General features: G+C 46.6%; 8 protein-coding genes across 8 annotated transcripts; 3 read left to right on the top strand and 5 right to left on the bottom strand.

Annotated features, from left to right (window-relative positions):
- Nucleotides 1-841: 841 nt before the first annotated feature.
- Nucleotides 842-1,453, top strand: N7455_003726 (cupin domain-containing protein; the record flags this gene model as incomplete). The annotated part of the gene is made up of 1 exon (XM_040958594.2): nt 842-1,453. One exon carries the CDS (start codon nt 842-844, stop codon nt 1,451-1,453), a length of 612 nt encoding a protein of 203 aa, XP_040810911.1.
- Nucleotides 1,454-2,220: 767 nt separating this feature from the next.
- Nucleotides 2,221-3,787, bottom strand: N7455_003727 (zinc-dependent alcohol dehydrogenase; the record flags this gene model as incomplete). Its single annotated transcript, XM_040958615.2, has 5 exons — nt 2,221-2,499; nt 2,552-3,132; nt 3,198-3,425; nt 3,500-3,595; nt 3,676-3,787. The coding sequence occupies 5 exons, from the start codon at nt 3,785-3,787 to the stop codon at nt 2,221-2,223; spliced, it is 1,296 nt and encodes a 431-aa protein (XP_040810947.2).
- A 1,604-nt stretch (nt 3,788-5,391) lies between these two features.
- Nucleotides 5,392-7,230, bottom strand: N7455_003728 (DUF3176 domain-containing protein; the record flags this gene model as incomplete). Its single annotated transcript, XM_040958562.2, has 1 exon — nt 5,392-7,230. The coding sequence occupies one exon, from the start codon at nt 7,228-7,230 to the stop codon at nt 5,392-5,394; it is 1,839 nt and encodes a 612-aa protein (XP_040810921.2).
- Nucleotides 7,231-8,899: 1,669 nt separating this feature from the next.
- Nucleotides 8,900-13,369, bottom strand: N7455_003729 (ankyrin; the record flags this gene model as incomplete). The annotated part of the gene is made up of 1 exon (XM_065604556.1): nt 8,900-13,369. The coding sequence occupies one exon, from the start codon at nt 13,367-13,369 to the stop codon at nt 8,900-8,902; it is 4,470 nt and encodes a 1,489-aa protein (XP_065462107.1).
- A 1,388-nt stretch (nt 13,370-14,757) lies between these two features.
- On the top strand, nt 14,758-14,994 carry N7455_003730 (LysM peptidoglycan-binding domain-containing protein; the record flags this gene model as incomplete). Its single annotated transcript, XM_065604557.1, has 1 exon — nt 14,758-14,994. One exon carries the CDS (start codon nt 14,758-14,760, stop codon nt 14,992-14,994), a length of 237 nt encoding a protein of 78 aa, XP_065462108.1.
- Nucleotides 14,995-15,080: 86 nt separating this feature from the next.
- Nucleotides 15,081-15,516, bottom strand: N7455_003731 (uncharacterized protein; the record flags this gene model as incomplete). The annotated part of the gene is given in 2 exon segments (XM_065604558.1): nt 15,081-15,317; nt 15,337-15,516. The coding sequence occupies 2 exon segments, from the start codon at nt 15,514-15,516 to the stop codon at nt 15,081-15,083; spliced, it is 417 nt and encodes a 138-aa protein (XP_065462109.1).
- A 1,226-nt stretch (nt 15,517-16,742) lies between these two features.
- Nucleotides 16,743-19,555, bottom strand: N7455_003732 (uncharacterized protein; the record flags this gene model as incomplete). The annotated part of the gene is made up of 4 exons (XM_065604559.1): nt 16,743-17,362; nt 17,413-18,169; nt 18,222-19,373; nt 19,448-19,555. The coding sequence occupies 4 exons, from the start codon at nt 19,553-19,555 to the stop codon at nt 16,743-16,745; spliced, it is 2,637 nt and encodes an 878-aa protein (XP_065462110.1).
- A 729-nt stretch (nt 19,556-20,284) lies between these two features.
- Nucleotides 20,285-22,346, top strand: N7455_003733 (uncharacterized protein; the record flags this gene model as incomplete). Its single annotated transcript, XM_065604560.1, is given in 5 exon segments — nt 20,285-20,917; nt 20,936-21,215; nt 21,266-21,492; nt 21,712-21,827; nt 21,881-22,346. The coding sequence occupies 5 exon segments, from the start codon at nt 20,285-20,287 to the stop codon at nt 22,344-22,346; spliced, it is 1,722 nt and encodes a 573-aa protein (XP_065462111.1).
- Nucleotides 22,347-22,684: the final 338 nt, after the last annotated feature.

The following is a 22,684-nucleotide window of genomic DNA, read 5'->3' on the forward strand; positions in this document are numbered from 1 at the left end:
TCAATGCTTTGTTGGTGGCTTGACGCCCTTTTCCATTTGACCGACCGTCATTCCGGCACCGAAGCTTCGACTTTGACACACCAAAATGGGAGGCTGCAGATCTAATACTCTTAAATTGACCTGATTTATAGGCATAAAGGGCATTTGAGAGCAAATTCTCTTCTTTTTCGGCAGAAATCGGCATTGTTTTGGTTGAGAAAATTGACTTTGAAATTGAATGGTCGAATTTTTTGTAAATAGGCATTGGTTTGTAAACAGGCATTGGCTCACTGACAGGAGGGGACCGACTGTCGGTGAGTGCTTAGTCACAATTACAGACAGACTTCTGTCACTTTATTTTTCCACTCTAATGCAAACAAGTCAAACTCAAGAGCCTCAAAGGGCCTCGAGAATCTAGGTGTGACTTTTCTTTGCCACTCCCATGTCCAAGTGACACATTACGATAAGGCTGTCTCTACGACTATGCTGAACCACTTTCACCCACGATGTGCTCATGAATTAATGGTTCGAATGATGCCACGATGATCTTAGGATGATCCTTTAAATAAAAACATGCCTATCATGTGGAGAAAAGCATTCCTTGGGTTCCCAGATCTTGGTAAAGTGGTCAATGATAAATGGAAAGTCACAATGATATCTTCTCATCCTATGACGAGACATTGATCCATTATTGACTTATGACTTTACGATGATCTACATTTGAGTCATATGCCTCATACAGCTAATAATATAAGTAGGGAGTGTTGCTGGGATCAAATTCGCAAAATTTCTCAGTTAATGTATGAAGTACTGCATGATACGCTAGATATTCGTCCTGTTCTATCTTGATATTGACCTCAACATGTCAGTCGGACAAAGACAGCCCGAGCCGCTTCGTCGCATCATAACATCCCATGATCCTACAAGCGGCCGAGCTATCTTTAGTGACGCGGTTGGGGAGCAGGTATCATTTACTGGGTTCCCGGTTCCCCCCGGCAAGCCTACAACGTCAGACTATGCTCTGGCCTTCAATACCAACACATTTCCTGTGCAAGGGCTTTCCCCTCCAACTTCTGCAACCCCAGAGTCCAAGGCCAATCTTGACATTAAGCACTATCACTCCCAGCTCTCGGATCCATCGCCTTTGAATCCGCCAAACGGCACCTCCTGCACAATTATTGAGGTACCTCCAGGTTCAGCGGTTCCGATGCACCGAACAGCGACCCTCGACTATGGTGTCGTAATTGATGGCACTACAGAATTAGTCCTTGATTCCGGCGAGAAAAAATTACTGCAAAGGGGTGATGTATTTGTTCAACGAGGTACGGCTCATGCCTGGCGGAATATGACCGAAAATAAAGACAGCTCTGGTGTTTTACGTGTCTTTTTCGTGTTTCAACCTATCGAACAGGTGCAACTGGAAGGCGGAAAGGTCGTTGGTCAGGATTTGAATCTGTCTCTGCGTGAGGCTTAAATTATGCGCAGGGGTGTATCGCTCGAACCGCAGAGGCTGAAGTGAAAAACCATTGTTGGGCCTGTTAGGTCTTGTCAATTAGTCAGTTTCAGATCTTATCATGTCTATACGAGTGCATTCATATCATCGTATTACTTCAAACATGGCAAGCAACGCATTTCTTTTCTCTTGATACCTAGTGTAGCGGGTCGATCGCATATTATCATGCCTGGTCAAAACAGGCAGATCAAGAGGGACAACCATAGGACCCTAGCAGACTAGTTCAACGAAGACAAACGATCAAAACAAACGAAACAGTGTATTCGGTCTCGGAGATTAGATGGTAGGTAGAAGTAGATACAGGGCTGGCGCGCTCATACATACGAATGTCTGGACTGTCGGGCCGAAAAAGAAATCACGTACATTGGGGGCATTCGCCTGCACTATGAATAGTATAGAAAGGGGAATCTCATTTTAAGCTTCCCTACTCAGCACATAAGCTATAAGAAATATTCTGGGGAAACCCACTTACTGCGAACAAGATTGTCTTGGATTTCTTGTCTGAGCTTTTGTTTTAAGAGAAACAGAATAGCGAAGGTATGTGGCACGCTCCTCGATTCCAGGTGAGCATTTTAAAAACTACCCTCATTTTTCACTGCAATATGATTTCATTAGATATATTTTTCGCAATTTTGTTTTTTGAGCGCCCAATTTATAATGGAAAAGATATGAAACCCAAATGAAACATCCGAACTTGTCAGTTTAACTTTTATCCAACGTAGTGAAGCTCAGATTTCTGTTAATGCAGGTGCCCCTGGTGCTGGAGGGGCGGAAAACTTTGTCTGGACAAAAACCTTCTGCATGCCCGGGTCACGCTTATTGAATAAATCGTAGACCGTCTCCATGTCCTCGAGCTTGAACCGGTGGGTGACCATATGCAGGGGTTGGATCTTATCCTGCTGAATATACTTCAACAGGTCTTTCCAGTATTTTTGCACAGGGGCTTGTCCATTGCCAATGAGACGGATCCCGGTCTCCATTAAGGAACCGATGTTGAAGTGATTACACTGCATTACCACGTCAGGATAATTGTTTTACCATAGGAAAGGTGCCACATACATAACCGGCATATACGCCCGTGATCCCACAGCGCCCGAAACCTCGGACAGAGGTAATCATCTCGTTGATAAGCTCAGGCGTGTCCGTTTCCATGCCCAGCAGCCTCTCAAAGTAATGAGCCCATCCTTTCGTATACTCACCAGCGGCGCACTCAATTGCCACATCAGGCCCACGGCCGTCGCACATTTTCTTCAGAGTTGAGGTAACAGACTCGCCCTTTGAGAGATTCGTATACTCGATTGTCTCGAGCTTAGGTAGAATCTTCTTGACAAAGTCTAGTCGCCATTTTCCATTGCCGCCGTCAATAAGAATAACCCTATTAGCACCATTAGAGAAGCTAAACTCAGCGGCCATTTGCCCAACTGGGCCAGCTCCCCAGATTGCCACAGTGTCACCCTCCTCAACCCCAGTATCAACAACAGCGTTCCAAGATGTTGCTAGAACATCAGAAAGATAGAGACCTTTTTCATCGGGGACGTCGTCAGGCAGCTGAAGGAGATTCACGTCACCGTAAGGGACGCGAACATATTCCGCTTGCCCACCAGCAAAGCCTCCTGTGAAGTGGGAGTATCCAAACATACCTAGGACGGGTATTAGTATAATAGCCTCAATAACATCAGCATAGATGTTTAAAGAGGAAACATACCAGCTGTACGACGGCCATATAGCTTATAGGCTTCCTCGCTCGAATTCGTCCGCTCACACATTGAGGATAACTTCTTCTTGCAATAATAACACTGCCCACAGGCAATTTGAAAGGATGCCACAGCGCGGTCACCCACTTTAACCTTCTTGACTGCCGGCCCCACGCTTGCGATAACACCGCAGAACTCGTGGCCAAGGATATCACCTTTCTGGAGATCTGGGATGGCCTCTATACATCGATAACAGATACCGCATGAGCAGATCCGGCAATACTTCATTAACTGCTAAAAAGTCACGACATACCGTGGAATAGGTGTAAGTCACTCCCACAAATGGTGCTGCCTGTCACCTCAAGTATGACATCGCCTTCATCGATGATCGTTGGGCAAGCCGTTTCCACTATAACAAAGTGTATGAGCAAGAAAAGCTAATTATTTCGAGAGACTGAAATGAAGGCCGTGATGGGCATAATGACTGACCAACTTTAACCGAATTCTTCCCTTGCCAGGTCAAGGCTTTCATCCTATGGCTTAGGTCGCCATATCCCTGAGCCCCATAGTTGCTGACGTCTGTGGTGATCGAGGTAGACATTGTGTATGTCCACCGAGAATTTCAGCTCGAATTGATTTTGTGAATGTAATTACTTTGTTTTGATTAATTGGTCTTCGGCTGAAGGCCTTCACATTCAAATCGCACGAAGGAGGGCTATATTTGTCTTACTGGACAGCCAGGCGTCTTGATTTTTTGACATCATTCTTATGTCTCCGTGTATATAGCACCATGGTTGTATCTCAGCAAACCTGTGAAGCGATGGGGTGAGCTGAGATTGTGGCTCATCTTGGCGTCATACACGTCGTTGACATTGAGATGTAAGTGAGACGCTTCGCCTCTACGTGGTTCTAGGCTGGTTAGGGCTCAAATGACTTCCATGTTTCAAACTCATCGATGGAACTAGGCCTCCGAAGGGCCGGCCAATGGGACTAAAAAGCTCATGGCCTTCTGGTGGGGCCACTTCTGATTTTGAAAGTGTCGGATGTATTGAATTTATAAGCAAATACATACTTGACAGTAATATGTAATCTACTGTAAGAAGCAATACATGTCCAACTTACAGGGGTACTTCCCAAAATAGAAGCTGTATTTTACATGACGCGGTGGGAACCTTACTTTGTGTAAATTACACGAAACTTCAATACACATGCTACCACTCTTACCCCTCTTTTCTCCCAGCAACTTGTACATTACTCTTGAGCGCCACCCTACGTTAGCCTTGTAATATGGCTCCGAGACTTCTCCCCTCAAAGCTGCATCTAATCCGTGACATGATAGAGAGCCAGTCACTAACCACTACTCAAATGGCTGAAGAGGCTGAGTGCAGCAAAGTTACGATCATAAATATTCGCCGAAACTTGCGGCAGTTCGGAATCGTCCACGCACCCTTACTCGCATAGTACAAGCCCTCTTTGTTAGACAATTCCCATTCTAATATACCAAGGCAAAATAAAGATGGTAGTCTGATAAGAGTGAGTTCACTCTTTCCACGCTGGTGCGGAAGGTGGCGGGACCCGTTTGAGAATCTAGTCCCCCTGGCCAACGAAGCTTCAAGTGCCCAAAAGACCCTATATAACTAACTAGTAGTCACTTGATGGGGCACCCTTCTGGTACCTTAACTATCTAGTCAGTTATTTAGTTAGTACCCGGAGTCTTAGGGTTGAAGGCCAATAGGTCCGCCACGAGTAACTACACGAGAGCTCATAACCTATAGAGAGGCGGGGCAGGAGACCTACGAGAATCAGAGATCTACAATGGAAGCAGATCAGGAAAACCAGCACGCAATGACTATATGAGAGGAGGGGAGAGGAGAGAGATCGGAGAGCATACAAAGAGAACGGCCTGAGATCACTGGACCTCAGGACCTGACTTCCAACAGAAGTATGTGAAGAGAGAAAGAAAGAGAAAGAGAGAGATCTGAAGAAGAGAATTATAAGCTATAGGAGCAACAGGATCATGTGATCTATCCTACCTAGGCATCACGTCCAACATATTGAACAATATCTTGATCACGGCTTGTTATATTTTCAGCAGCAATACATACTGCGGAAATTGAACATCCGATGCTCCGTACCTTTTGTCATATTGTACTGTGTAATCAATTGCCCAATGGTGTTGTCTAATTCGAATGCTTTTGTAGCTCTCTACTCTCTTTCCAGTTTCAGATCACCATTCTCATGGGAGGTCCGAAGTTGGACCCTTGCCTTGGTTGCCTCCTTTTCCATACTACTCGCAGTCATGCAATCACTTCGGTCCATATCACCCAACCCATGGTAGAGAAAGGCAAAAATCGATGATTTCCATAGCAGTGTCTTCTTGTTGGCGAGGAGAACAAGAATAAAAAAAAGGTTCCCAGAAATCACCACTAGGCCTGGAACAATAAGCCAGGTCCACTGCACCATGACAAATACTTCAATACCATAAGCGGCTCCATTCACATCTTCTCCGTCCATATTCAATGCCATCTTATTCAAAGAGTTGGCAACGTTCGACATAACATGCTCGAGACTGGTGCTGGCAATGCGCTGTGTACTTGGATTTCCTCGCTCTGTCAAATAATCCCACATGGTGAAAGTGTCGTTTGTCAATTGATAACTTGCAGTGCTTGATCCAAAAAGTGGAGCAGTAGACAACGTGGTGATGGCGTCTATACCGCAGAATGCAAATTCGACTGGGCTCAAGGAAGGATACTTCAAGCCTCCGTCCTTTACATAGACATAATCAAAAGAAACGTTCGAAGGACTAGACGCTGGTCTCCAACATAAGTTTCTTGTAACCACCCCGGTCATATTTGGTCTCGCAGAAACGGGGACGTCTCTCCAGAATAATTGGCCCTGATCGATATTTGATGCCTCAGTCATTGTGGTACCCTGGTTGACCGAAATTTGCCAGTCACCTAGACAAATAGCGAGACTACACTCAGTCACTTTGTCAATTTTGAACCCCTGCAATGGATCAGACGAGTTAAAAAAATCCGGTTCGTATCCTATTTTGGCATAGGCGAGTACATTCAAAGGGTTTGTGACCCCCGTGAAGGTATAGTTATCGACATCTGGAATCGAGTCGACGGCGTAATGAGGATCAAACCCAGAGTAGACAAGCCAGGTTATGTTCTGTTGAAAATCCACGTTATACTCATGATTGTACCCAATCGTGAATGATGAATTGACGACCGTAGCGTGACCTAGTGGCGGGGTAACATCGCACGAAGCATTGAAATTGTAGCTCTGCCCTTCATTATCCCAGTACTTCCAATATGTCTCGTTCTCGCGTGGTCTTTTATGACAATCAAAGGTCACAAATGGGGTAATATCGGTACATTTGTTACACACGCCAATAGAACGGAAGATTGGCCAAGTGCAATTGCCAGATGAACAGTTTGCATGAAGCAAATTATCATCAGACCAAATCCCGGATGAGTAGGCAATGTTCCACGATAGTGGGGTCACATGTGGGACGAAATATTTTAATCTTTTTGTGACCGCGACACCGCCATCCCTTATAGGTGCTGATCGGGTTGGATATCTCGTGATTTGTTGAATAAATGGATCAAAAGGAAGCAGCATAACAATCATAGCTGCCCCAAAGGTGGCAAGTGATCTCTTTCTTTGAAATATCATAATCATCGAGCCAAGAGGACCCCGGCTAGCACTGTCGAAAGTCTGCATATCGAGAAGCGGCTGAGATCCCCCACGAAACCATATCCATTTGATTTGGCTCAGACTCTCACCGATCATAAACAACAGCGAAGATTTGCAGCCGGTCGCAAGCACAGAAATAATGGCATTCAAGGTCAAGCCATACTTTAGGTCGGGTCGAGTATTGCCATCGTAAGCTAGAAGGATGGCGCATATCGCGATAAGACAGGCAATGCTAAAACTGGCAGCGAGTATTTCCAGGAGCCATGTATCGAGACAGCGAGTGTTCCAGCTTTTGTGTTCTTGTATCGCAGTTGCTTTCGTATCAGTAGATTTCGAGGGCATGTTGACAGTAGGTTATTGAAACGAGATAGTAAAGCAGAGCTGTATGCTTATAATCAGGGTACCCTGCAGAGCCAAGAGTGCTTTGGAGGACCCGTTCACCTTGGACGCATTCCAAGGAGGTGGCTTGGATACTGAGCCGCGCCTCTCGGGATGTGCTCACCGCTCAGATGCGCCCCAGTCCTTACATAAAATTAGCACGGATTAGTTTTGGATCGACAAAGAAGCTACGAGCTAGTGGCGTCTGCTTTTCTTGTAAGACGCTACGGAAGTATGATGTGATACGCTGCCTCGCAATACTCGGCCCAACGCACGGCCCAACTCCCTGCTTCTCGTTGGCGGCCCGTAATTCCTTATTTTCTTTGGCGAGTAAGATAGCACCTTGCATTGTAAGACGGATGCCTTTTACAAGCTGGTTGAATGCACGATCTGACGGGCTAGGTGGGCTTCGAGATCTTATACGGAGTAAAGCTTTGATTGATGAAGCCTGCCGATGTAGGTATTTCTCTGTAGCTGGTGTTTTTGGTGTAAAATTCCGGCTTGATTCACTACCCCGGCTAGTAGCTGGGGGGTTGGGGTTCGAAGCCGAATATCAAGCTTTGAAATCACTCTCTCCGGTTTAAAAGGGACATAACCGGCTGCCCCGAAGCTATTTTTAATAGTCTCCGATTTAAAAGCTTCAATTCGTGCGAGGGGGTATGCTTCGAGGAAGTCAAGTTTGTCAATATGGTTGATCCCGCTCCGCATCTTAGTTTCAACCATTCGACCGTACGCACGTTTTAATACCGCAAAACAACCAATATCCAGAGGTTGTAAAGGATGAGATGAATGCGCTGGCATACAGATTGGTATCACCTTATTTTGCTCGCAAATTTCGTCAAATTGAGGTTTTAAATGACTTCCGTGGCCGTTAAGAATCAAAAGCCGGTATACCCCCTTCGTACGTAAAGAAGTAGTCGGAATAAAGAGCTTCTCAAGCCAACGAAGTCCAATCTTATCAGAGGTCCAGCTATTAGGACTAACTTCAAAGCGCCAATCCTCCGGGAGGCCGTTAAACTATGATTTAATAAAGACTTGGCCTTTAAAAATCATATGGAGGAAGGGCCTATCAATTTCTTTTGGGTATCCCGGAACTTTTTTTTGAGTATCCCCGAGCTGGAACCCGGATCCCAGCCGTTCTGAAGAATCAGACCTCTTTTCACATATATACTCTAGCATCTCGGACATACTACATCGAAAAAATCAGACTGCTTCTCATATAAGATACACGTAGCGCATGTTCATTTCACTATAGACTAGCTAGATCTCGAAGGTCCTTGTTCTCGCAATGTATATCTATTCTTGAGGGAAATGATGGCTCATTGCTGTCTTGCGGTTGTCTATTCGCTCTGAATCCCCATGTATATAGTTTCAAGCGGACGACTTTTCTTGGTAGTATTGCTCTTCATTTTCGCCCCTAATACAAGCAGAGAATCATTGCCAACACTGTTATTCTAATGACCTTACTCCATCGATGAGCACCGAAATCCGCACCAGATCCTTGACATGGGTCAGGAAGTGACATGATCCAGTCAGCACAGTCAGTCAGGACAATACGTTTCTGTCCCAATGAGCCCGTCTTTTACAAAATATGTACCAGTGTAAACCACCACAAAGAGCCATAAGAGACAAATCAACGTTTATTACATGTATCTTTCAAATTCTGGAGAGATATTTTCCAGCGATTACCCCCCAAAAGATCAGGGTGGCGTTCGCGATTGACCGCTTCTTCTGCATAATCAAGAGGCGTTTTGCCGCTGTAATCTTTGGCTTGAAATTCGAACTGCGCCCTATCTTGGAGAAACTTTGTAAGAGGCTTGTTGAATGCCCCATGGATCGCACCGTGGTGCTCAATGCCCAGGCCGTAAGCATCCTTCATCTTGATATCCAGTAAGTCCATCAAATCTTTGAGGATATGAACATTTTCGTCGCCCCACTGTCGCATCAGTAGGTGCAGAAGATTTCGTTGTTTTTGATCTGTCCAGCGTATCCCTTCTATGCCTGAACTTTCAAAAAGTAGTCGAAAAACGTCATATTGAACATCGAAATGAAAAGACCTTAGGTATTCGCTGAGGGCGGAGTTCCCATTTGCATCAAGCTTTTCTACATCACATCCAACTTTCAAGAGAATTCTGATCACCGCAGTAGAGCACATCGGCGATTCAGTGTGGTGATGTAACATGCTTTTCCCGAGACCATCACATTGGACACAAACTAATGAGAATTGCTCTTGTCGACTCTCGAACATGAGCTGTATGATGTCTGAGCGGTTGTGGCGAACAGCATAGTGAACAGGACTGAAGCCATGTACATCGAGTAGGGCTATGTCACATCCTTTCTCTAGGAGGATACAAACAGCTCTCCAATTTCCGGCTTTGCTGGCTAGGTGGAGGCAAGTTTGACGCTTGCAATTCAGGCTCGACACTTGTGCTCCATAGTCGAGAAGCATCGATAGCACGGCGCACTCGAGGTGAACACGTCCTTTTCCGAAGGGAATCGCATGAAGCGGATATTCGCCTTCCTTGTTTGGGATGTTGACGTTAGTGGCTTGGCTTTTTAGAATCTGCTGAACCGTTCTTCCTCTCGCTTGATCTATCGCTTCCCATACTTCGAATGCTTCTTCCTCGAAATCAATGATAATGTCATTCAATGTTTCCACGGCGTATTGTCCCAAAACCCATGGATCGTCGTACTTATGCCCACTTACTTGGGAACGAATTGCTAAATGTAGAGGAGTATCGCCATTTTCATCTAAAGCATTAGGTTCAGCGCCGTGGTCGAGTAAAAGCCCCGTCATCCCCACTATTCCGCTCAAAGCCGAGAAGTGAAGTGCGGTCAACCCGATCGACAATCCATTTCTGTTTGGTAGTTCAAAAGATTTATCGACATCGTAAGTCACGACAAGATCTTTCATGCTTGCAGTCCAATATCGTCTGCGATGTCGAAAGTTCACATCGAACCCGGTGTCAAGAAAATGCAATACAATATCCTTTGACTGGTTTGCAACGGCGTACAAGAAAGGTGTCATGTTATCCACATCACAGAGCCCCGTAGATGCACCTTGAGCGATAAAATATCCAACTAGCCCTAGTCGATCCTTGTGCCTGGATTGCTGACAAATGACGTGCAATGGGTTTTGACGCATGTTGTTGACAACATTGACCTGAGCTCCAGCACGAACAAGCATATTGACCACTCCGGCCTGTAAATTCTCCGCTGCATGCAGAAGTGGTGATTGCCCATAAGAATCTCTTTCGTCGAACTTCTGGGAATTTTGAAGAGTCATTTGGGAAACTTGCTCGTAGCCAATTTCTGCAGCTGTAAAAATAGCATGGATTGGCAGGCTCAACGTAGAGGAGTGACCGAGGATAAAGGATATTATTTTGGCTGCCCTCCATCCTGCTATCACAGGGATGATTGAAAAAGCTCTCTCGGGTTTGGCGACTTTGTCAAGAAGAAGTTTCACTATAGCTTCGTGTCCGTTCCGTGCAGCCCATGACAGCGATGTCCGGCCATTATTGTCTTTGAAGTGACAGTCTGCGCCTTGCTCAAGCAGCAGCTTGACAATCGCGTCGAGCCCAAAGTAACACGATAGCATTAGGGTGTTGAAAGAAGCGGCCGGTTCATGGTATTTTGCTTCCCAGTATATAGTGAGCCATCTTCTCCGACTCCTTGAGTTCGGGCGGCATATTTTAAGAATAGAAGGCACTATAGTATCACTAGTATTGATGCGAGCCTGGAAGCAATGATTGCCCCAGTTTTTGGCTGAATAATCCAAAAAAGGGTAAAGTTGAAGGCCCTGGTCGCTCTCTCTTTGGATTTCCTTGAGCACAGCCTCGGAATTGAAGAGGTCAAGGTAAGCAACACAGATTTCTGCGAGAACGGCATGTGCCCTCACATCAGTGATGGATTTTTCCCAAGTCAGACCAGAAATGATAGTTCGAGGTGGTTCAGAGCTAGCAAGAAGAAATTCCCGTGCGGTCTCATGGAAGAGGTAGATTTTATCATGATAGATGGAAATGAATAAACCGCACCAACTTCTCAGGCGTGACCCGAAATCCTCGTTGTTCTCCAAATCAAGGTCATGAGTAGACTTGATAGTGATATCAACATTCAATGCAATGTTCATTTCAGGAAGCGTCAACGGTCGGCTTGCTACCAAGATAACACATAGAGCCTTTTGAACCAGCGGGTCTTTTTTGGACCTGCTGAGGATTCGCTCATAAGCCCTATATAGATCTTTGGGCAGAGATTCAATGGCGGAGTCGACCCCCTTGGGTGTCTTTTTGAAGGTTTCTGTAGTTAAGATATTGAAAACGAGGTGTATCCAAAGGTAAGTACGATGCGGAATCTCAAGCAGTCTCGTTTCTAGCCGTCGTCTGACGTTTTCGGGAAGCCTCTTTTCTTGCGCTAACTGTATGACTCGATATCGAATGACCTTGTTGATTTCTCGACTGATCTTTTCTGACTCATCTTCTCCTGGTATACGGACATAACAGTATGAATCCCGGAAACTGGTGAACTGGGATATGATCCTTTCATATGGACGGCTAGTCAGAAGGTACTTTAAAATGTTCGGGCCAGAGCGATTGCCGCGAAATTGAATGTCCATATTCCGTATCAGATCTTCAAAGCCCGAGTCAACGCATTCATCTATGGCATCAAGAACAATGATTATAGACCCTGCGCGCGGATCATCGACTGTTTTTCTCATGATTTTCCAGAGTGACTTCGTCGAATTAATAAGATCTTGCCCGTTATTGCGGAACTCTTCCATTGCATGTTCTATCAAACTTGACTTCTGTGAGAATATTTGATAAAGCAAAGCACACAGCGCTTGGCGAATTGTGTTCTGAACCTTGTTTTTGAAGAAAAAATAGCAGATTGTCACAGAGCGTGGCAGTCCTTCATCAATTAGATATTTGGCCAAGACGGATTTTCCACATCCCGGGTCAGCAGAGACCAATAAGGGCCCCGAGTCCTTTCTAAGCCACTCTTGAAAATTATCGTGGTCCATAAACCATTCACAAGTGCCATGAACTCTGGCTGGCACATAGTCCTTGTACCGCTCGTATGTGGTGTCTTTGGCGCTAGTGGTAAGGCGGAACAGATGAAGACATTCTCTGGATAGAACATCCTCAATCTTATTTTCGGTCTCAACATGGCTCGGCGGAATCCTATGTAGAATGTCTTTGGCGTATGCGGCCGCTACCATCGACGCATAGCCTTGCCACTCTTTGTTTTTGTGCGAGTCCGAATAGTCGCAGATGCCCCGGATGACCAAGCAAGGAAACATGTTCATCAGCCCGGCTGCTTCCATCTCGAAACAGAGAATATCCTTCTCCGCGGCCAGCATATCTCGTATCAGCGCATCTTTCATCAACTGATTGGCAGAAGCAATCAGGCCATAGTGAATGGTTGGATGATCCTCAAATTCAGTTCGCTCATGTCGCGGAACCAACCTTGATGGATCATTCGCACACGTTGTGGCACAGTCTGCCGAGCCATGCAAAAATCCTGCTTTAAACAGCATATCCGATTCTGATTGTGGCCGTTCGTAATCAAGTCGTAGCCTAGCATTCTTGCTGAGAATTCCATTGATTGCCTCGTCTAGCCGATGCCCTTTTCTCTTGTAATGCGCCCTTACTCCCATCATTGCCGTGCGTAGTATTGTTGGGGGCTGGTTCAAGAATCGCGTTGCCCGAAAGGCCTGGCCCTGTATCGACTTGCCGAAGTCGTACTGGATCACACCACCAGTATCATCACTAGGCGTGCTGACCACAACGTCTCCTAAGCGAATGTCATGTCTCTGGCTCGGTACACCACCACCAATGCCGACCATAAGCCCTATTCTGACATTGGGAAAGCTGGTCAACATATCTTTCGCCACACTGGCGGCAGAAGCTGTTCCATATTCACCCCCCGGCAGGACGGCAATCACGACATTGTGCTTTGATATCCGGCCCAGCGTATAGTCATTGGTATCATTTTCCGGTAGACTGGTCGGCCGACCATGCTCCTCGTCGAGAAATTCCTGTGCAGCAACATATTCCACGCCTAGGGCGCAAATCCAACCCACGGTGTATTTCCTGCGCTCTGACATGTCCCACTAATGAATATTGAGACCAGCCAATTCAGAGTCGGTCAAAAGTAGTGCTTCTAGTAGTTTCCAACCAGTTTAGTGTTTATTTATTGATTCGTTGTCTTTTTATCTGAAGGTCGGCTGTCTTTTTGCAGCACGAGAGATATTTGAGTTAAAGGACTTGTTGCGAGTCAAGCTACTCAGGCAAAGTATGGGACGTATCGGTTTTTCGAATTGAGAGTTAAAGACTATTTTATTTGGATGGTGGTATGCCTCAGCGAAGATGTGGTGAAATGAATTGAGCGGCGACCGGTGAAAGAAGAAAGGTATTACTCTTTAGGCAAAAGTACAGTGTTCAAGTACTGCCATTGGCTAAATAGAATTTGGTTACCTTCTGCTAGAGAGCCCCCACGCATCACGTGCGATTCCTAGTACTCCTCGATCCCCCAGGTCTGTTGCGTGATTGCTGCATGAATTTGGCGTTGACTTCTCGACTTTGTCTTCCACCATATTTTTCCGATCTCTCCGCCTTTTGACCCTGCCATAGGCTTTGCGGAAAAGTCTAGCGTCGATACTCCACATTGCGTATTCACATGTAGCACTGGCCGTACTGGGCTTATACGAGAGGTGATGGAATCTCGGTGGTAATGGGAACACTCAAGAGCGACCATCTCGACCTTGCGACAAACCGCGCGGTAGAGTTTTTCGAGCACATAGTCAACGTTGAGGATTGAGAACATCGGGTAAGCTCGTGGGATCTACAAATAAAGTGGCGGGTATACGGGAGGAATGCGTTCTATCCTCTCGCTTTTCTGCGATGTCACCTTGGCTTAACTACAGATATATTCTCACGGAATTAGAATGCTTCCCCGTCCCTGATGAAGCGCGTTATATCACTGCTGGAGCCTCTATAATCTACATTCCAAATTACTGTGGACTCTGGTACAAAAGGGGCTCTTCTCCGCTGACAAATAAGAGGGACGGATATGATATTTCGACGTTCACGTATTATATTCCCATTGCCTCAAGCTGTGCAATTAGCTGGGGCGGTGTCACATCCTCAGGCGATGGCCGCAAGGGGCCGGGAGTCGAAAGACGAGGCGGATACCGAGCTATATCCACTGTATCTTAGTATTTCTTTACTCCAAGGTCCAAGATCCTGAAACACAACACCGTTGGATCCCAAGCCACATCAGAATTGACCGAGAAAGGTGTCATCTTACTTGCGTGAATTTCATCGGCGGTTTAACTTCTTATGATAGCACGTGGGGGTATTTTGATGTCTTTCCATTTTTTTATTCATCAAACTCAACAATTCAGACGTAGCTTTTGATGGATAACTTGCCCACTGATTCATTGTGCAAATACACGACCCCCAATCAATCAATCAGATCATATAATTCTCTGGAATGTGGTCCAAAGTAACGACAGCTACCACTTCTGGGACTATCACAACCCCTACTCCAACTCAGACTGGCATGGTGAGCGGGTGTACGACCTTCTACGAGGCCGTCCGCGGCGATGGATGTTACACGATCGCCACATCGTACGGCATCACGCTTGATGAGTTCTACGAATGGAATGCAGCGGTCGGGGATGACTGCAGCAGATTATGGCCAGACTATTATTACTGTGTGGGGATATAAACAGCCATACATTTAGCAGTTGAATCAATTTGGATATTTCCTGTCTCAATTGTAACAAAATCTCAAGTTCTGCAATTAAGTTGTCCTCAAAAGCTATCACTAGGTATGATGCACGGTGTAGCATCTCTTTGTCTCTCTTCCTCCCTATCAAGGCCCTCATCCCCGATGGCTTTACAAAGCTCCTCTCCCTCTCGCCGCCAATCCTCCTCCCGGAACTTCGCGCCCCAACCGAAATTCTCTGTCAGAATTCGCTTCACTTCAGTCTGCTCCCACGAGCCAGGCAGGTGAAGATAACCGATGTCTCCACCGGGGAAGTATACCATCTCTAATGAGAGAGATTACCTGCGGGGCGATGTGGAGGTAATGGCATTGCTCTTCATTGATACTGTGACCACCTTCTGGAGGGAAGGTAACTTGATCAGAGGAGAAATAGCTCAGCTTGAGAAGTAGGTTGTAAATAGTCGTGATTTGGGTGACAATTGTTTCCTCATCGTAGGATGAAGACTGGGATGGAGAAGACATGGTTCCAGTATTTTGGACCCAGATGTAGACCAGACTTAGTAAAAGAGGGAAGATCCAGGTACATCATAGCATTGAAAACCCCTACTCTAGGCGGGTAAAATGGGATTTTTGGAGGTTTATCTTCTTTTCTGTAGGGGGAAACCAGGAAGTGGATGCTGCCGACAGAAATCAACCACCCATGGATGGAAGTACTCTAGTGGCCCCACTGTACTTATCTATATCCACGGACTTCGCTGCAGGGAAAATTTGGTCCGCTAAGCTTGTGCTCTCCCGAACGGAATCAAATAATATTAAATTCATGCTATTAGGCTTAGGCGTTAATAGTGTCAATTTTTAATAATTTCATCCTATGTAGGGAAGCATTGATTTTCATCTAAAGCATTTTATTGAGATTTGAAGGTCAAGGCAGCATTGGAAAGCACCAGTTGACGAGACCAATTAAACCTTTTATTCTGGTCGCGCTAACATTTATTTGACGGACCTCAATTTTGAATATTACTATTCAAGGTCTGGGATGGTCTTGACAGCAGAATTACCTTACCGAATTCACCTATATTTCCGAAATCAACGTTGTTTTGGTGTCCTCAAGTATTGGAGGATGTGTATAACTGATGGTCTCATGCGATGTTGGGCTATCAAAGGCCTATCAGGAGTAGTGTGCACAACCGAAACTCGTCTGTTTTGAACCTTTACAGCGTCCTGTGTTAGTTTCCCCCCCCTCTCTTACCCCCTAGCTCTGACTTGATGTCTAAAACAGGGTGAATCCTGATGCTAGGGACTCTTCCAGATGGAAGGCATGGTACTTTTGCTTATCCTAATTAGGAATAGTTGTCGATCTTGCACAGAATTCCATGGGATCTGGGATATCATAGTGCAAACAAAATAAATACTACTAGAGAGTCGATTGTCTATGCTAGTAGGTAGGCCTCGCCAATACCCGCCCACCGCCCAAACCCGCCCGCGAAAACCCAGCCCATGGGCCGGGTTGGGTCTTAGTCAGCAAACCCGTGGGCGGGTTGTCATCCGCGAAACCCAACCCAAGACCCAAATGGGTACCCGCGATTACCCAAAAAAGCAAAAAAAGCTGACTGATCATTTTACACTAAGTTATGCAGTAATTTTCGATTATCTAATTGTTTCGATGGCGTAACTACTAGCTTCTAGCTGTGAATATTTGGAAAGGAACATGAAGGGCTTGAAAAAATCAAATTGGATAATTATAAAGACTAGTATACCTCGTAACCTCGCAGTCTGCTGGAGGGCATTGTTACCCGACCAGAAGATCTCTTCTGGCTTCTATCACTCAATTGCATGATTGGAGGCGGAAGTAAATCTGCTTCGTCGTAATCAACCACGTCTTCCTCCATACTCTCTTCTTGTTGTTCAGGTTCGTGAATATGTCTGTGTATAGAGCTCCGGCCGGTCTCTACCACCGTACACTGCACTTGGTATGTCTCCTCTGGCTCAGAGTTACCCTCGAGATTCTCGCTCTCTTCAATCTCCTCATTGTCGCTGATCGGCTCTGCATCCTCTTCGATTGCCTTCAACGCTTCATCCTCTTCAAGTGCCTCTTGGCTCTCGCTCTCCAACGGTTTCTCCAGACGAATCAATTGCTGTCCCTCTAGTGTGAGCTTTTCTGAGCACATGTACATCATCAAGTCTTGAATGGTCCCTTCGTGAAGAGACCCTCGGCGATAATGACAAATGTCTCGTGCGCTATTGAAGAGCCTTTCTACACCCGCGCCGGTGGCAGGGACTGAAAGCAAGTCTCGTGCGAGCCGAGACAGCACTGGGAATTCGCGCTCGTGTTCTTTCCAATAAAGTCGCGGCGACACAGGGACATTGGCTATTCGAGGTCAGTCAGTTGTTCCAGTGTGTTGTACTGATTGCTCGTGCCTTCGCGAAGATACTGGTCCACTTCGTCATACTCTACTCCTTCATGGAAAATCGATGCACCAGGTGGCTCGAGTAGCCGATCAAGCTCTGTGCTATGCGAATTGGAAGATCGCTGGACCGTACGGAATAGCAACTCGGGGTTCTGCTGCTGATACTGTGTGAAAGATGCTCTCAAATATTCACAGTACCTTTTTGACGTATCTTCATGGCAAGTTGAGTACTCTCGATCATCAAAAGCACTCAGTTTATACTGAGGGGCAAGTAATGTTCCAGTGCCATAGAGAAAACCGTGGTCGCGGTAGGTTTTTTCGTAGTACTCTTTCAGCTTCTGCCTCGCCACAAGCAACGCGCCATACATGTCTTTCTTCCAGGGTGTTGTCTTTCTCTTCAATCTTCGATTCGACCGTTCGATATGCTCCAGTAGTTTCCTATACACAAGGAACACACTATGGATTGTGACGTCTCTGGTCTTCATCAGAGCCATGGTGAACTGAAAAAACGGTTTGGTCAAATGAACGAGGTAGTCAATTTGCCTCCATTCAACGTCGGTAACCTTGAGCTGCGAGTATTCATGATCACAGCAGTATTTGTCGATTACATTTCTCAGCCGGCGTGCTCGGCGAAGCATCAAAAAAGTTGAATTCCAGCGTGTCTGAACGTCATGTAACGGAAAAAGCCGAGTACCACCTGATTGGAGGCATAAAAAAGCATCACGCCGTTGTGGGCTTGCGTTGACAAAGATCGCAAAGGATCGAATCTAATGCTGTCAGTGCTCTGAGTCTATTGAAAAAGTGAATATCTTGGCTCACCTTTGTCAGTGTATGAGCCACGTCTCCATAATTGATCGAATCCTTCAACCCGTGCGCTTGGGTGTCGGACCAAAAGGCTCTGACTTCTTTATTCTTAGGTGCTGCCCTGATATGTCCTAGTAGCTGTTTCAGGCAAAGCTGGATCACATGAGCCATGCAGGGAACCCGGACTATTGATTCCCTGGAGCTAATAGCTCCGATAGAGAGCAGTCTCTCTTGCAAGGCGCGTATCATGGTGTCGTTGTTGGTAGCGTTGTCTGTAGTAACGCTAAAAATACGATCGAGAAGTTTTCGTTCCTCCAGTAACCGGTGCAAAACATCACTAAGGTTGTTGCCTGTATGAGGACCGTGCAACGGCTCAAAGCCGAGGAGCATTTCCCTATAGTTCCAATCTTTGTCGATGAAATAAACCGTGATTGCCATGAATGCCTGCTGAAATGGACTGGTCCAACAATCTAAAGCGAGGGAAACCTTGGCATCTTCAGGCAGATCTTGTAACTGTAACTCTTGCTGGCAATTGACTGCATCCCGGAGCCGTCTCCGCAGGGTCTTCGCTGACGGGAGTTCCAATTCTCCGGGACCAGAATATAAAAGGCTGAGTAGCCTCTGAAACACCGGGTTCTCCACCGTCTGGAAAGGCAAACGAAGACACGTAATTGTCTTCAATATCTGCTCCTCGATTTGAAATGTTGTCACTCTGTGGACACTGGGTGAGTCTCTCGTGAAATGGTTCTGCAAAGAATCCGAAATCAATGACTGATTAAATCCCTTTTTCTTCCCTTTACGACAAGTATTAGACTTTTTGTGTCTACTCATGGCGCTTGTCCCATTCCCCTTATACTGTGGATGATCAAGCACAGTGAGACAAGCCTGGCAGATGACTCGAGGACGCCCAGAATCAATATCAGCCACCTGGTCAAAGTGTTTCCACACATCAGCGTGACGCGATCCGGTGGACCATTTGATCTGGGATTGGCCTTCTCCGTTCAGCTTTTGGCCGTACTCTGTTTCCTTCCACCATTCAAGAAACTCTGTCTCTAGATGCGACTCGTACGCAATCCATTTCTTTCTGTGCTGAGGTCCCACACGTCGGAGTGTCGCTGGAGGTCTTCGAGTAGTTATGTCGTAGGTTTTGCGGGGTCCTGTCAAAGGCTGCGGTCCATCTTAGTATACATGTAGGTAGCGCCGCAACACTCAGAGGCTAGTGGAAGGGACCATTTTCTTACAGAGGATTGAATGTCAGAATCCAAGAAGCCGTCAGATGACGGCTCAATGGAGAGCAGTGGACTGAAAGGCCGATGTATTGATCGCGATGATGAGGAAGAAGACGCCATACTGAAGTAAAAGGCCACTGGTATTGGAAGATGGGGATTTTTTTCATCTTGAGTACTTGATTGTGGATTTTGTTCCAGTCGCGTCGTGCGTTTGGATCTATCTATTCCTGAGTCGCGTAAAACCCGCGGGTACCCAAAACCCAACCCAACCCAACCCAACCCGCCCGGAGATGAATACGACTTTGGGAGGACACTGAGAAGGTCCAAATCACTGATTTTAAATGATCGAACTAAAGATAATATTTTTGAGCTCACTCGAAAGATTCTCAATTGATGAATTTACATAAAATCATCAATGTGGCCTGTAATCCTTTCAGATGTGTAAAGCAGGGCGATGGGGGCAGTGATCTACATGTAGAGAATATATATTTCCAGGTCGATGGCGTTGATTGTTTCAGTGTAATATCCACTCAAAAGCGTGACAGAAATAAATGACCAAAATTACACCAGATGACTAATCAAGTTTATCCACGATTTATGCATGTTTTTGGGTATTTTGGGCAACCCGCGGGTACCCGCCAAGAACCCATGGGCGGGTTCATCAAGGCCAAAACCCGCGGTGGGTTGCCCATGGGCGGGTAAGGAAATTGAAAACCCAACCCAAACCCGCGTTTGGCGAGGTCTACTAGTAGGTAAAGAGGATCACGTGATACGGGATCAAGCCCCCCCCCCACCCCCACCAGGTAGTTTGACATCGGTTTTCCATCTCCCATAACAGGCTGACCAATCATGGCAAGGAATCGGAATCGGCCTTTACAAAGAGTGATAGGCATCGCATATCAGCTGAATTTCTACATTTCCGAGGAGTCTAATCCACACAGGGACCTCTTCGACGCATTACTTCAGTCCCAAATAAGCTTTATCATTGAACGCCATGCCGAACCCTCCCTACCCGTATCATTTCCTTACCCGGTTGACTGGGCCCTCGAGTCTCAACGGCCGTTGAGAAAAGCTGTTAACGAATTTACCCGTCTAGCTTTGAGACTGCCGAGCGATCTTGAGGGCTTTCCGGCGTCGTCTTTGGGGTCGACGTCAACACCAGCGGACCAGCCCGCGTCCCACCAAACCACCCAGCCACCCCTTCAACCTATAGTAGAGGACGACACAATGCTACAGCTCTCACCTACAAACCCTATCGTCACTCAGGCTACTTCTCACCCCCAGCATTCTGGCCAAGAAACGGCGAGTGATTTGCTGGCCCGGCCATTGCCGATACTCACTCAAGAAAATGGGACCCACCACCAATCAAACTCTCGGTCAATTATTTCTGTGAGATTGTTCCATGAATGGACGTCGTTTAAAGACAATGTTCGTCAAATAATTCAAAACATTGATCTGAACGGCCTCGTCCCGTGCACGGATGTCACTGGTGATACCTAGGTGGTTGGAAGTGAACTTGGTCTCACCGGGCGGTTCGACAAGCATGTCTGCGACGCCGTCTCTCTAGCGTGCAAGTCCGCCGGGCTTCCTTTGAAATTCGGCGATCGTCAAGCCGCGCTTCCTCCGACTGACGTGATTCCTGATATCGTTCTTCTTCAACCTGGTCAATATCGGAAGACCATTCTACCAATCGAGCTGAAGACATTCTGGACTGTCAGACTCGATGCCTACCAAATCGGCACTGGCTGGTCTAGTATTAGCCCACTGCAATGCCATCTCGGTAACACGTCTGAATGTTTTGTCGAAGGCATACGACTAACAGATATCTAGGCCAGCTCGTTGAACAAATGAGAGACAACAACACAGTCTATGGTGTGTTATCCACGTATACGCATACTGTATTTCTCAGGCGGGTCGAGGATTGCCCATTCCAGATGACGAAACCTATCCCACAAACTGCCACACAGCCATCCGTCAGGCAGTGCATCATGGCGGCCGCCATTCTCGCCTCTGAGGACACGGAGTACCACGAATCCCCGGGCATCGATCCAAAAATGGTACGGTAGGAAGCATTCTCCGCGCTTAGAACGTGTACTGACAAATCCTTTATGGACAGTTGCAAAGCCGTACGGGCCACCAAGCCTCGCCACGCGATTCCTCCTCCCGAGACTACTCTACCCCCAACCCTTCCGCCGCGGATAATTAAATTGCTTCGCATACATTCCACGTGACAACTCAGACAATACTCTTTGGCGGCCACGAGTCTGCTGCGATAGACTCTTGTCGAGGTCTTGAAGTCTGTCCAAATTGATAAAAATAAGGCCATCTTCGAGGTCCTCTGGCATGGACAGCCCGCAGTGGCCAAGTGTTGGACGCTGTCCGACTTTCAAAGGTTTGGATTGACCGAAGTCTACTATAGAAGCTAATATAGTGATAAACTTCTAGGTATTGGAACGAGAGGAAGACCTACGAGATTCTCCTCGAGAAGCGCCCTAGTGGGTATTCTTTCATCCCTTCCCCCTACGCCGCAGGAGTGATCCGCTGTTCGTCGTTATTCCCATATGGCTTCATACTAGTTCTGGCGAAGGTGAAGGGAGGGCCGCTGCATAGTAGATGGGCAAATTTATATGCCCATCAGAAAGAATTTGTCTATCAGCAGGTTTCAGCCGCCATCAACGCTCTTCGGGCCGTTGGAATTGTCTGGACGGATCCCGGTTCACACAACGTTCTTTACTACCAAGATGATGCCGAGCCTTCTGTGTCTGTCATAGACTTCGAATGCATCGAGTTGTGTGATGGGGAAGCAGTCGTAGCCAACCCGGAGATGACGGCTATATTTGGACCCGAGGCAGTCCAGCAGAGAAACGACCGAAGGTATCCAGGAAAGGCGGGGGGGGGGGGGGGGGCATAGTGAATGAATGTGGCAATGTTTGCCACATTGAAGGGAGCTGTTGTAGGAGATGCAAGAAAAGATGATATTCGTAAGGGCTACATAGCTAATGGCAATACATGATATGAAGTCAGGGCACTGTCCTATGACAATACCCGCTTGGAAGGCCTGCCAACGTTCTCGTTGGGTAAATGGGTAAATGAATATAACTAGTCCCCGGAGTCAGAAACGCCTTGTGACGAATGACATTCTCCTTTGTAATTAATCAATTCGTCGTCGACGCTCATGCCGTCTCGTGGTCGACTCCGTCGGTTTGAGGAGCGGGGGTAGGACGGCAGGACTATTATTGTTTGGGTGTT

Source organism: Penicillium solitum (assembly GCF_028829755.1).
Source record: "Penicillium solitum strain IBT 25940 chromosome Unknown utg000002l_segment0_segment0, whole genome shotgun sequence".
In the NCBI taxonomy this organism is placed as follows: Eukaryota; Fungi; Ascomycota; class Eurotiomycetes; order Eurotiales; family Aspergillaceae; genus Penicillium; species Penicillium solitum.